The 13,309-nt window shown below is 40.3% G+C and overlaps 1 protein-coding gene across 1 annotated transcript; it reads left to right on the plus strand.

Moving 5' to 3' along the window:
• The first annotated feature begins 4,208 nt into the window (after positions 1-4,208).
• Positions 4,209-11,498, plus strand: LOC142413063 (thiamine transporter 2-like). The gene is made up of 5 exons (XM_075509108.1): positions 4,209-4,358; positions 6,382-7,198; positions 9,455-9,647; positions 10,182-10,323; positions 11,124-11,498. The coding sequence occupies exons 1-5, from the start codon at positions 4,209-4,211 to the stop codon at positions 11,244-11,246; spliced, it is 1,425 nt and encodes a 474-aa protein (XP_075365223.1). The 3' UTR covers positions 11,247-11,498.
• Positions 11,499-13,309: the final 1,811 nt, after the last annotated feature.

Genomic DNA, 13,309 nt, shown 5'->3' on the forward strand with positions numbered 1-13,309 from the left:
AGTGCCAAATGAGGGAAGTCCACTGACCTTGGCCAAGGATTTGGCATGGTCAGCATCTCAGAATTTATCAAGAAGCTTCAAGTCCTATGGCTAATTTAGTCCAGCACAAAGGACAGTTAGTCCAGGAGAAGAAAAAAGAGACTATAAATGAGTTTGCATAGTGAAAGCCTAATTTAATATAAATTATATCCATATGTTAAAGTTATTTCTGTACTGCTGTTTGCTTCTAGCTTCCAATACCTACATCTAACTAATAAAAGTAGAAAATACTTAGCATTTACAGAAGAATATTTTTCCTGTAGAGACACAAGCTATCATTTGTACAGACATATGTGCTTTTCATACAATTATCACATGCTGCAACTAGACAAACTGCCCGGAGTTGAGAGCAGGCAGGAGAAAAGCAATTTTTTTCAAGTCACAAGAAGAATTGGTAGGATTTGACCAAATGAACCCAGCTAATTTTCTAGACTTTTTGTTTACTGTTGTGCATTGTGTACATTCTCTGTTGTAAACTGGCTTTAAGCAGAACAGGTTAACCAATGCAGTTGTAAAAGCAGGAGATGGACTTAGTCTCCACTAAGCACTAAGTATCTTTTATTACTGCAGAACTGAGGGCTCGATATTCCTGCCTGAAGAAACAGGGACAAAGTGCAGTAGAGAAAGGGCTATTTTGTTTTACTTTTCCTTGTGAGTAGGAATTTCTTTTGAGGCATTTAGTTAAAGAACTAGGTGCCAGTCCTGGACTAGAAGCTAACTAGAGTTTGTGTTTAAATGAAAAAGAGGAACTTGGTATTTCCAGCTCCACAGTCTCAAACTGCCTTTGGTACAGAAAGTTAACAAATATTTCTATGTAGCATTTGACAAAAGGAAAGGAATCAGCAACACGTGAAAACTTTTGCTATTGTAAAACAATAATGGCAGTAGTAAGCTGCCGGAAAGGAGCTAGAAAAACTGGTAGAAATAACCATAAAAATTCTTCTGTTCTGAACTGGTCAGAGCTCACTGCCTTCCGTGTATATAGGATGCCACTAAGGAGCAAAGGAGCCAAGCAGACACAATGTATTTGGTTTGCAGCTGTAGAGAATGCTATCTTCAGACAAACACATAAGACTTTAAAAAAAAAAAAATCTATTCTTATTCTCTCAAATTTCCAAAAGAAAGATTCTGAGGTTGGAAGTTGGGGGGAGCATTGCGGGGGGGGAATAGGGAAGGAAGGGGGCAGCTCTTAGGAGTGTTAGGAAGGACATGACACATTGGAGGCGGAAACAACAGCAAGAGAAAGGTAAGGCCTTACATTACCCTGGGTTTTCAGCTGCAAATCAGTATTAACCTAGCAATCAGTTAGAGATTTCATCCAAAACAGTAAGATGCAGACATCTACCTGTGTGTTCATGGACATACACACACACTCTTTATTGACGAGATAGTTGAGGCTTGGCAGGTTATGAGTGAGGCTGGAACCACAGGCTCTCTAGTTCCGCGGGAAAAGGAAACTCTGAACAAATCCACCTCTCCTTGCAGCATTTATTATTCCGTGTTTATCTTTCTCCCAGCATGCTAAACGATTCCATGTAAATATGAAAATCCAGAGCTGAGCACATCGCCCCCCATAGCTACAACCCCCTCTAAATACAACACTACCTACCTTTGAAACATTAGTGGTTTGGGGCACAAGTCTTCCATGAAGATACAGTCCAGCAAGCTGATGAGGCCACTTCTGGCCAACGAGGCAGCAAACAAATTGTATCTTTGTATTCAAAGCAAGCAGGTATTAAACCAAGCACTGCATATGCTACCGGAGAAATGCTGGTCAGCAGCCACCTTTCAGCAGGCCAGTAGACCTACCCAGCAGCATCTTCCCCATGGTTCTTCTCCTCTCTCAGAAGCCATTGGTAAAGAAAGAGAATGAAACACGGAGGCAGAGGCAAGCCTGGCTTCTCTGAACACTTGCCTGCCTGGTTGCACTACACTCTAGAAGTAGTGTGAGGAGTTTCCATAGCTGTGGAAAAAGAGCAGGCTCTGTCCAGCTCACAAAGCTGCTCCGGGTAGCACTTGGGGCCCCTCCTGCCAGGGCCGCAGCGTTTGCTCCCAGTGTCAACACACATCCCACCAGCAGGCTTCAGGGTCAGCTCCCTCCTCTGATGAACCTTGGAAGATGGATGGAGCCCAGTCTAAAAAAATGGGTAAAGGAAAGCAAAGCAGCAGCATTTCTCTGAAGCAGTTCTGTTTTGATTTTTTAGCTTAAAAGCTAGATTTAGAAGCTGCTTATCTTCTTGTCCATTTGCCCTTAAGTGACAGATTGGTTCTTATATAGAAGTAATTCCTGGCCAACTAATAGTACGTGGTATTCGATGTCCTACCTCCCTGCACCCCCAGCAAAGCCAGGACAGTTGGCAGAGACACCATGAGCCCAGAGGCCACCGTGCTGTGCACAGGGGAGGGTCAGTGTCAGCCCAGACTGTAAAATGGGTGCTGTGCCTTACCCATGAATCAGAGACCAGAGCTTTTAAAGGTATTTATTAACACAAAAATGCAATCAAGTGTTTGCTTTCTTGCCATGTCAGTTTTTATTAATCATTAGCTACTACGAGGCTTAAAGCTATATCTTAAAATTAGAACTCAGTTTGCTGACGAAACCTGTAAAGGAGAAACCTTCCCCTGCAATCTTCATGGATAAGTTCTGCAAGCAGAAAGAGCTGTGATGAAGAATAATAATAATAATAATTATTATTATTATTGTTGTTGTTGTTGTTGTTATTATTATTATTATTATTATGTTAACATTTTATCAAGTTTAGAAAGAACTTTTAGGAAACAAAAGGACACAGAAATTTCTTACTACCTCCAATCCTAAAGGGTGGTTTCTGACTTCTACAAGAGAGAAAGTCATCCTAGGAGGAAAACTGCACATGAATCCTCAGCACATCCACCACGGCCACAGCTTTGACAGGTAATTTATTACCTTCGGAGTTATTTGGAAGTGTGCTGGCCACTCACTTGCTCAGTGCATTTGGAAGGGATGCAAGATTTATGCTGATGTCATTGATCCGTCCAGGGTTTAATATATTTTTCTTTTGAAAAGATAACAGACATCAAAGGATTTTAAAGCAGATATAAAGAGTTAAGGATTATACAGGCTATTTTTTGTATATAGATGCAATGATTTGTAAGAGTAAGATGATAGTCAGAAGCAATCATTTGAAAACAAGTTTCAAGGTTAGGGTTGGTTTTTGTAACATTCCTCTGAGGTCATAGAAATACTGCCTTAATAACATACTATTTATGTTAAGTTTTAATAAATATAATCTCACAGTGCAAGTAGAAGCACTTTTGATAAAGTGCCTACTATAAAATGGAATTCAACAACTTAAAAGAAATAGCTTGTAACAGCTTGATTAAACATTAGTCAGTGCTTTGCTTTCATTCTTTTACAGTTTCAGAACATTCTTGCTTCACTTGTTTTCCAGGAACAGTGGAATTGACTTTCTAAAGCAAAACAAGTAAAATAAGCTTTAAAACCCCAAACCTCTATAGACTTTTTTTTGCTGCCAACTACAGTGAAGAAACAAGTCCCATTCTTTTCCTTTTGATCACTTGCAAAAGTGAAGTCAAGATTCCTCTTTTCTAAGTCTGAGCAGATACCATGAGCAGATAGTTTCTGCATCTTTATTTACCCACTCAAATGACTGGAGTGCAAGAAATATGATGAGCATTAAAGTATTTTGAAGAAACCAAGTTCACAATGGTCGCGAGCTGGCTGGTGGCTTTTATTGTCTGCAAAAAGGCTTGCACTTCTATTGTTCCACTTGGCTCTCAGGCTGCAAATCAACAGAAAAAAGCCTCCTTGAGCATGCTGAGAATGAGCTTTAATCTCACAGTTTGCCACTCATTTATTCAGAAATGAGACTGTAATAGAACTTTAGTCTTCCACTATGATACATCCAATCGATTCTAAGTATGTCATTAAGAAAAACCTTTGATAAACGATACAGAGACTAGAGTTTACCACCACCAATGCACCTTGATCCAAGTTGTTCATTTACAGGCTGCATCTGTGATCACTGGCAGGTTTAGTGAAAGAAACATTAGCTGAAGGAGGGCTAGTTGAAAAGTTAACTTACAAATGAATTTTTACCAACTGTGAAGAGCATCTTTATAAATTCCTGGTGTGCTCATTTCTTCACTACCTTTTTTTTAGGTAGACTATGGATTGCTGGAAGGGAGCCATAGGCCATAGCTGGATTTATCCCACGCTGATCATCTGTGCGAATGGATTTTTCTCCACAATGAGGCCATCAGAATCTTTTCTCACTCCTTATCTAACTGGACCAGACAAAAACCTAACGATTGAAGAGGTACGTAACTATTCTCTTAAGTAATAATTAAAATGCTTAAAGCATTAAAGTCTTACAGCAATAACTGAAGGGGAGATAAAGTGTCTAATAATACAGGTATATTTTATCTAGAGACTCATATTTAAGATGCTTCTGGAAAAGAGTAAGGACTCACCTTTTTTGCAGAAGGTCAAAACTTTACAGTCCCTACGTTCTTACGACTTTGAAACCACTTTGGTGGTTGTTTAAGAAATGGATACTTTCAGCAAAATCAGGTCAGCTAGTTCCTCTCCCCACCTAGAACCCCAGAGAAGGAGCAGCATTAAGATTTATTTATACTTATTGTGGAATTGATTACACCGACAGTGATGTAGTGATTGCAAATCATAAGAAAACCCAGCAGACTTCCCCTTATGGGCTGTTAGATTATTACCTACGTTACAAGATTGTTTTATGCATTCATTACCCTCTCGAGGTCAGATTCACATAAAAAAAAAATTTTTTTTTGACAAAAGCATGCACTGCAAGTTTCCTTGCTCTGCTCTTCTGTTCAGCACCGGCTGCTTCAGGAGTACACTTCCCAACAAAAGGGGACGTAGTTAACAAGTGGCTGAGTCATAGAGCTAATGGTATAATTAGAAAACACAAGCTTAGTACACCCACATACAGCTAATACAAAAAACAGTCATTCCTGATGTGCAGTAGCAAATGTTAAGGCAGAATCTGCTAGCATAGTGTGAAGCCACGGTTTCTTCCGAAAAAAGGTATTTGTGGTTTGGGTTGTTGTTGGGGGGTCCCCCTTTTTTGTTTGTTTGGGGTTTTTTTAACCACAAAGGTAAATTTTCTCTCATATAAAATACACAAATAGCATGATAGGATGCCTTAATTCTGATTTCAGCAAGAAACCTTAACTCAGAAATAAGTGTAGTACAGATACTAGCTCTTTCAGCCAAACTCACCTCTGGTTAGCTAATTCCGTAAGTTTCAGTCAAACACCTACAATTCTAATTAAAGTTCAGAGAAACAAAAGAAGTCACCCAGAAAGATATACTGAACCTGCTGCTCACCATGCAACTCACTCCAGTACCAGTTCAGAAGTAAGAAGATAACCAGCTACTATTGTTCCTCCAGCATTTGAAACAATTCCTTTTTAGTCTAATTGCCTAAGCGGAGAATGAGCAATCACGAATGGATACCCTAGTAGGTCCAGCAATTACTGGGTAAGACCTCCCCAAAACCAGGCAACTTGCACATCACAAAGTGAACTTCTTCTGTGTCCTGTCTAGAGGAAGAGGATTCCCCTGCTGCAGCTGTAGTCAGGTTGCCTGGGCAAGCACTGAGCTTCGGTGGCGACAGTAAACAGCACCTTCTAACCTGAATGCAGATCAGTTTTAGAAAAAGAGAAAGAATTTCTTTTCAGAGTATCTATGCATTGAAGGCCAACTGAAACTTACCAAACTACTATTCCATAAAAGACTCACTCACTTCTTACACATTGAATTTGAAGAAAACGTAGAAGGTGAAGGTAACAGCTACGCATGGTAACAGCTACGCACTCACTATGTGCAGTTCCAGTTCCCCCATCATAAGAGGCGTGTGCATTTTTTTCTAATTCTAACAAAGGAGAGAGGTGACCAAAGGTATACAATGACTCATGTAAAAGTTAAAAATAAATAGGCATTCATTTTCAGCTACTGTGGAGAATAGGATTTGATGCTAGACAGACTTTCCTCTGACACAAATGCTGTTATAACCACTTTGAACAGCTGCACATCAAAATCTGCCTTCTTTGTAGGCCTTTACTAGAATTATTTTTTAAGCCAATCTACCTGTTTATGTCGTGGAGCCTACCATCACTATCTTTGCCTCTTAAGGAGTACATTTACAGTTTTGTAATTTAAGGCAGTTTAAATCTGCACAATCCACACAATTCAATGTTTCCTGTCACCACAACTGTGTTCCTTCAATACCATCATCAAAAAGCTTCAAAACCAACATTTGAAATGTATTTTTAGAAAGTATTTCCTCTTTTATTCTTTTCTAGGTTACCAACCAGATTTTCCCGGTTTGGACATACTCCTACCTTGCACTCCTTTTCCCAGTCTTCCTGATTACAGACTACGTGCGCTACAAGCCCGTCCTCCTCCTCCAGGGCGTCAGCTTCATCGTCACCTGGCTCTTGCTCCTCTTCGCACATGGAGTGGTGGCCATGCAGGTGGTGGAATTCTTCTACGGGATGGTGACAGCCACCGAGGTCGCCTATTACGCCTACATCTACAGTGTTGTCAGCACCGATCACTATCAGAGAGTGACGAGCTATTGCAGAAGTATCACTCTTGTTGCAGCCACTGTTGCCGCCGTGCTGGGACAGCTGCTGGTTTCCTTAGCAGATGTATCCTACTTCTACCTTAATGCCATTACTTTGGCTTCCGTGTCCCTGGCATTCGTGTGTTCGTTTCTCCTCCCAATGCCTCAAAAGAGTATGTTCTTCCACAGGAAAGATGACTCAGAAACTCTCCCAGGACCAGAGAAAGTTGTGGCTACAGTCAGCTCCGACAGGCCACCGAGCTGCCAAGAGGACAAGGGCTCTGTATCTGCTGACAGGGGACCAACACCTGAACAGCAGGCCGATAATGCCAAGCCCCAGAATCATGTGCTCAGAGTACTGGTGCAGCTGAGCAAGGACCTGAAGGATTGCTACAGCTCCAGGAAACTTCTTTACTGGTCCCTGTGGTGGGCTCTGGCTACGGCAGGCTTTAACCAGGTTCTGAATTATGTCCAAGTGCTGTGGGACTTCCGAGCTCCCTCTCACAGCTCTGCAGTGTACAATGGAGCTGTTGAAGCAATAGCAACTTTTTTAGGTAAGGAAAAGATCATTAGCAACTACTTCTAACCCATCCTGTGCTGATGGCATTCTTCAGCAATGTCTTTGGTGCCATCCTGTTTATTTCCTGTGAGGACCAAGGTCAACAGCAGCAGCCTCTAATATGTAACACCCAAACAAATAGTGTGCAAAGCGTTTTTACTGTACAACTTTACCAGTGGGATCTTCAAAAATAATCTTTAAAAAATATATAGATATAAACTTTTCCTTCTTAGGGGAGCCTCATTCCACCAAAGTGTTTTAAGAGTTTAAGTTCACAGCTCTGTTTAGACCATGAATTTAACTCCAAGTAAGCAGTTCAAAAACCCTGTGCAATGACACCTTGCCTATTCCTTAAGCTACACCTTAAGCTAGCTGGTTTAAAAATGAGAAAAAAAGAGCATACTAACAGATACACTGCTCTAGATGGTCTGTTTAGACAGTGAATTAAAGATCATTTCAGGATGAGTGCTCCTGAACAAATACTCTGTGGCTGTGTCTGTATCCTGATCGATGCTTTTGCCTCTGGATGTGACATACAAGGAGAGGCTGAGAGCACTGTAATTGTTTAGCCTTGAGAAAACAAGGGATCTTATTAATGTGCATAGATACTTGAAGGGGAGGAGTAAAGAGGACGGAGCTAGACTCTTCCCAGTGGTGCCCAGTAACAGGACAAGAGGCAAAGGGCACAAATTTAAACAAAGTTCCACTTAAACATACAGAACATTTTTATTGTAAGAGTGATTTAACACTGGAACAGGTTGGCCAGAAGTGTGGGCTCTCCGTCCCTGAAGATGTTCAAAACCTGAACACCATCCTTGAGCAGCTTGTTTTAGTCAACCCTGCTTTTAGCAGGGCTAGGTGATCTCCAGAGGTCTCTTCCAACCTCAGCCATTCTAATTCTCATTACAGTTACTTGGTCCATCCAAATGACATTCCCCTTTGGCCACAGAAGAGAAGGCATATGGGTAAAGTGCAACTGCTTCATTTAAATAGCTGTACGGTACCCCAATGGAACCTCATTTTTAAGCTCGCATTTACACAGCTATGTCTCCTCCTTCATACCAGGAGCTTTATCTCACATTTCTACAGGGAACTCTCAGTTTAATCTTCCTCCCTGCAATCAGCATGAAAATGCATTTTACTGAAGCTACCCCAAAACTTCTCAGACTACTGGTTTGAGCAGTATTCCCCAGGGCTTTCTTGCTTTTACACCCTCTGGCACTTGATACTATTTCAGAGTACAGAAAGCATTCACTGTACGAGGAACCTCTGGTTATAGCAGTGATGGACCAAAGGAGTAAGCCTGCTATGTCTTTTTGAATTCTGATGAAGAGCACATGCAACCAGCAAATGAAGTCTAATTTTGCACTAGTGTGCTAGCCTGCCTGAAAACACCTGAGCAACTGGTACTCTCTGGACTCCAATAACTCACTGCTGTATAACCTGCCTGGACCAGACTTCTCTGTGCATTTGAGCTACTAACCTCAGCATGTTGTGTTTCAAAGAGCTTTCATAAACCCACAGGAGCCTCTGTGCTAAAGGAGCATTAAAAAAAAAAAACAAACCACGCAACAAAAAAACCCAAACAACATTGCTGGATAACCTTCTTACAGCAGTAAACGGTATTTCTCCAGAATTGAGATGGGGAGAAAAGTAAACCTCATCATTATTGCAGAGATTTAAAAAAAAAAAAAAAATCAAGGCACTGGAGTTTGTTATACCATATTATGCTCAAGTAAGGGCTTTTACTATATGTGATGGTCCACAAGGCATTGACAAATGCAGTTCATAAGATTTTCCACCAGAAACTGAAAAAGATGCTTTCATAAAAAAACCCAAAGTATGAAGGAATGCAACAGATTTTCATTTCATAAAGATCTTTACATGAAGGAATTAAACTCCATTGTGCATATTTTGGCAGAAAATACTTGGTGGGATTGTTGTTCTCTGCTCACAGTTGTCAAAAACTGGAGTAACAACAATAGACTGTACACTGCTGCCTCCAGCCTTAGGCATGAGACACTTTCTCAGAGTACTTCAGTCTGTAAAGGCTCTGTAAGCAAGGAAAAAACCCAAACAAACAGAGGACTCCCACACCATTAATAGAAAATATAAGCCACATCATTACCAAAGCCCATTGTAGCCGTAACAGTCTCAAGAGCTCCTGGCATGATCTATTTACACAGTTATGCAATGGCTCTAGGATGATGATAATGTTTCAAAGTTTTAATTATTACTTTTAAATTTTTAGGTTCAGCAACATCCATGGCAGTTGGATATGTCAAAGTAAACTGGGATCTTTCTGGAGAACTGGCTTTGGGAATTTTCTCTGCAATGGATGCTGGTTCTCTGTTTCTCATGCACTTTACTGACAACATCTGGGCATGTTATGCTGGTTACCTTGCATTTAAAGCATGCTATATGCTCCTTATAACAATAGCAACGTAAGTATAATACACAACTGTTCTAATTAAATTGATTTAAATCAGTAAGTGTCACACTTTTAAATTTATCAAAATTTTACTGAACGTTTCCCTAGAAATAAGATTTTTAAATAGGTCATGACAGCATCACATATTATTTCTAGCTTATATAAAACTATGCTTAAAATTATATGACCTAACCATTACAGTAGGTTACTCCAAGTCAGAAACAACCTTACTCTGCATTTAGCTGTTCAATGATCTATGTACAAGTATTCTCTAAATGATCAAATTAACATACACAGGTCTTTATTTAGCAAAAATATCCACTCAAATAAGTAAAAGGTAAGTAGGATGCACAAAAGTGCCAAAGCCAGAAAAACAAGGGATTTCTGCCAAAATGAAGCTGTTAAAGCTTAATAGCCAAGACTGAAGAGGCTTTATCCTATGAAGAATCCACCGTGCACATTAAATTCTTCCCAAACTTCCTCCCGTAAGTAAATTGCAAGCGTCCATGTTCTCCATAGTTTAGTTAACCTGTACATTCATTTTCAGGTTTCAGATTGCTGTCAATCTAAGCATGGAGCGTTATGCTTTGATGTTTGGCTTCAACAACTTTGTTGCACTGGCAATTCAGACAATTTTAACTGTTGTTGTAGTAGATTCAAAAGGTCTGGGACTGGATATCAGCACCCAGGTAAGCTACATTACTCGCACTGCTCCCAGTTGCCTTACTCTCCTCCAAAAGAGGGTTCTACTCCAAGATTAGCCTTTGGGAAGATATTAGGTAATGGACTAGCTTTGGACAGTTACTTGAAAAACAGGTTCATTTAAAGTGAACTGGCAGTAGCTACTACAACCTACTTATCCTCTAGTCCTGCCAATTTTGCATTTCTGCAATAATTTTAAGAATATTTTCATAGAGCAGAACAGAAAGACCATCACCTATTACTCAGTTTTGTTTTGGTTTTTTATTTAAAGGCTTACTATTCACAAATTTATTATCAAAATACCCTGAACAGAAGCAGGAAGTAAGCTGAAAGGCAATCTATGGGTCTATTACCAGGGTAATTCTAAGTTAAAGATGCATCCAATGAAACTATAAGTTACTGTAATTCTGAAAATTAACTAATCTCATGATTCCCCACTAAATTCCTAGATTTAAAGTTTAAACTTACATACTGAATGAGGTCCAAGTCTCTAGCTTTCATCTTTTCAGAGAAGAGCCAGAAAGTGCAGGGCAGCTGCCCTTCTCCCTTACTGAGGTGGGGAGAGGAAGCATGGAACAGTGTATTCTCTCCCCCTCCTTTTATAACCGCAGACTTCCCGCAGTACGAAGTCAAGCAGCCAGACTTCTTGAATTCATTCAAGATGGGATCATTTTGGGGCATGGGTGACAGGGAAGGAAAGGTGGCAGTGGAGGGACACCTCCACTGCCTAACAGCAAAAGCAGTTTTTGACTCTCCCTCCTCCTTCTTCCCCACCTCCATTTCCCAGTTTCTCATTTATGGCAGCTACTTTACATTCATAGCTGGAATTTTCCTGATCAGAAGCATGTATACCATTATATCCATCAAATGCAGAAATACCAGTGTGGCTGGTGAAAGCACTGATCATTAACAAAGGAGACAAAAAGAATAGCTGCAAGCAACAGTGCAGAAGGCTGCATCACCTGAACAATGAATTAGGAGAAACTTAATGCTCAATCAAGCAAGACTGGTCAATGGTGAAACAGGCTGTTTATAAGCCTACAGCATAAAGAACTTTGTCAACAGAATGATGTATTTTGGCCTGTTTTCTTCACCCATAGTTCTAATACCAAACAATCCTCAACAAATCTTCTATTTCAACTCAAATTTAATGATCTGATACCAAAACTTCTATTAATGCTCAATAAGCACAACAAGCAAGTGCATACAGAACACAGGGATGTTTTCTTACTGCTGAGCCGTGCTTACATAGAGTCAAGGCCTTTTCTGCTCCTCACCCCACCCCACCAGCGAGGAGGCCGGGGGTGCACAAGAGGTGGGGAGGGGACACGGCTGGGACAGCTGACCCCAACTGACCAAAGGGCTATTCCATACCATATGACAGCATGCTCAGCATATCAAGCTGGGGGAAGAAGGAGGAAGGTGTGGGGGGGGACACATTTAGAGTTACAGCATTCATCTTCCCAAGTAACCGTTACGTGTGATGGAGCCCTGCTTTCCTGGAGATGGCTGAGGACCTGCCTGCCCATGGGAAGGAGTGAATGAATTCCTTGTTTTGCTTTGCTTGTGTGTGCGGCTTTTGCTTTACCTATTAAACTGTTCTTATCTCAATCCCCAAGTTTTCTCACTTTTACTCTTCCAATTCTCTGACCCATCCCACCAGGGGAGAGTGAGCAAGCAGCTGTGTGGGGCTTAGTTGCCAGCTGGGGTTAAACCACAACACTAGGGAATCTAAAGAAGCAGCTGCCCCATAGTAGCAAGATGATCTGTTGGAAAGCTTGCCATAGAAACCTTTTGAAAACTTAAGACTTTTTCAGCTGGAAGTTGAGACATGCATTTTTAAAGCAAGTTAACAAATAGCAATAAACCAGTTTTTTCCAAAAGACAATATTTCTGTATGTTCAAAGGTGGGTTACTACAATGCTATATAGCATAGCAATACCATGACTTTCATTTACAAATGGCCAAATGCAGGCATTTCAGAAATCTGAAATGCAATACAGTGCACTCCTCAGAAATCTGAAGTTACAGGACTGTAAGGAAAACACGTCATTATATACAGATAAACTGCTACTGATGCAGTGACTGCTTTACTGTGAATTTGTTGAAGATGTACGAATACAACACACTAACCTTCCCTTTGAGTGTCTGTCTTGATAATTATGTCTGACAACTGCCATGACCCACACCCACTTATCTTTGGAAGCAAAAAAGCCTCCTGAAGTTCTTATTTTTAAGCCATGAGGAAACACTTCAATTTCTATACAAGGCACTCTTACTTAAATAACACCACTTAAAAGTTTAGATACAACTAAAGCTAACTAGGGAATGTTCTTTCAACTGTGTTCAATAATGTCCACTTTGGAGTCAACTATATCAGATAGCAGCAAATTCCATTGTATTCCTTTACCACAACTTACAGATTTGCCAAGAGTCAGAAGTAACTAATGTTTCCCCCAGTTCAGCTCACAAGAAAGTAAAAATCATTAATTCCTTTAAAAACATACTTTTAAAAGCTGCTTGAGCTTGCCTTTATGCCCCAGTAAGTTTTCCCTTCAAGAGGGCAGAATACTTGCATCATTTATAGTTCTCTTTCAGGAATTCCAACTAAATTTAGTCCTTTTCAAATTAATTTCTTGCCTCGGCATTTGTTTCAACACAGCGCTTGGGAGCTTGTGGCCATTAAATAACTTTGAACTGCAGAAACTGGGCATCATATCTGCCTTGTAGAACTCAGGATGTACCTCTTACAGCATCTTCTTACACACATAAGAGCTGACATATTAGGAGTAAAAGTATTAATCTAGAAGGTCTCCAAATGAATTTCTGTTAAGAGGGCTAAAGTTAAAGTGCTTTGATGCTAAAGCAGAAGAGGATACTGAAAAGCTAGTGGAAGTATAGCTTTTTGGCAACTATGCTAATTACATGAGCAATTGCATGAACAACTGCAGAGATTCTAAGAAAACATTTGTA

Source organism: Mycteria americana, chromosome 7, assembly GCF_035582795.1.
Source record: "Mycteria americana isolate JAX WOST 10 ecotype Jacksonville Zoo and Gardens chromosome 7, USCA_MyAme_1.0, whole genome shotgun sequence".
In the NCBI taxonomy this organism is placed as follows: Eukaryota; Metazoa; Chordata; class Aves; order Ciconiiformes; family Ciconiidae; genus Mycteria; species Mycteria americana.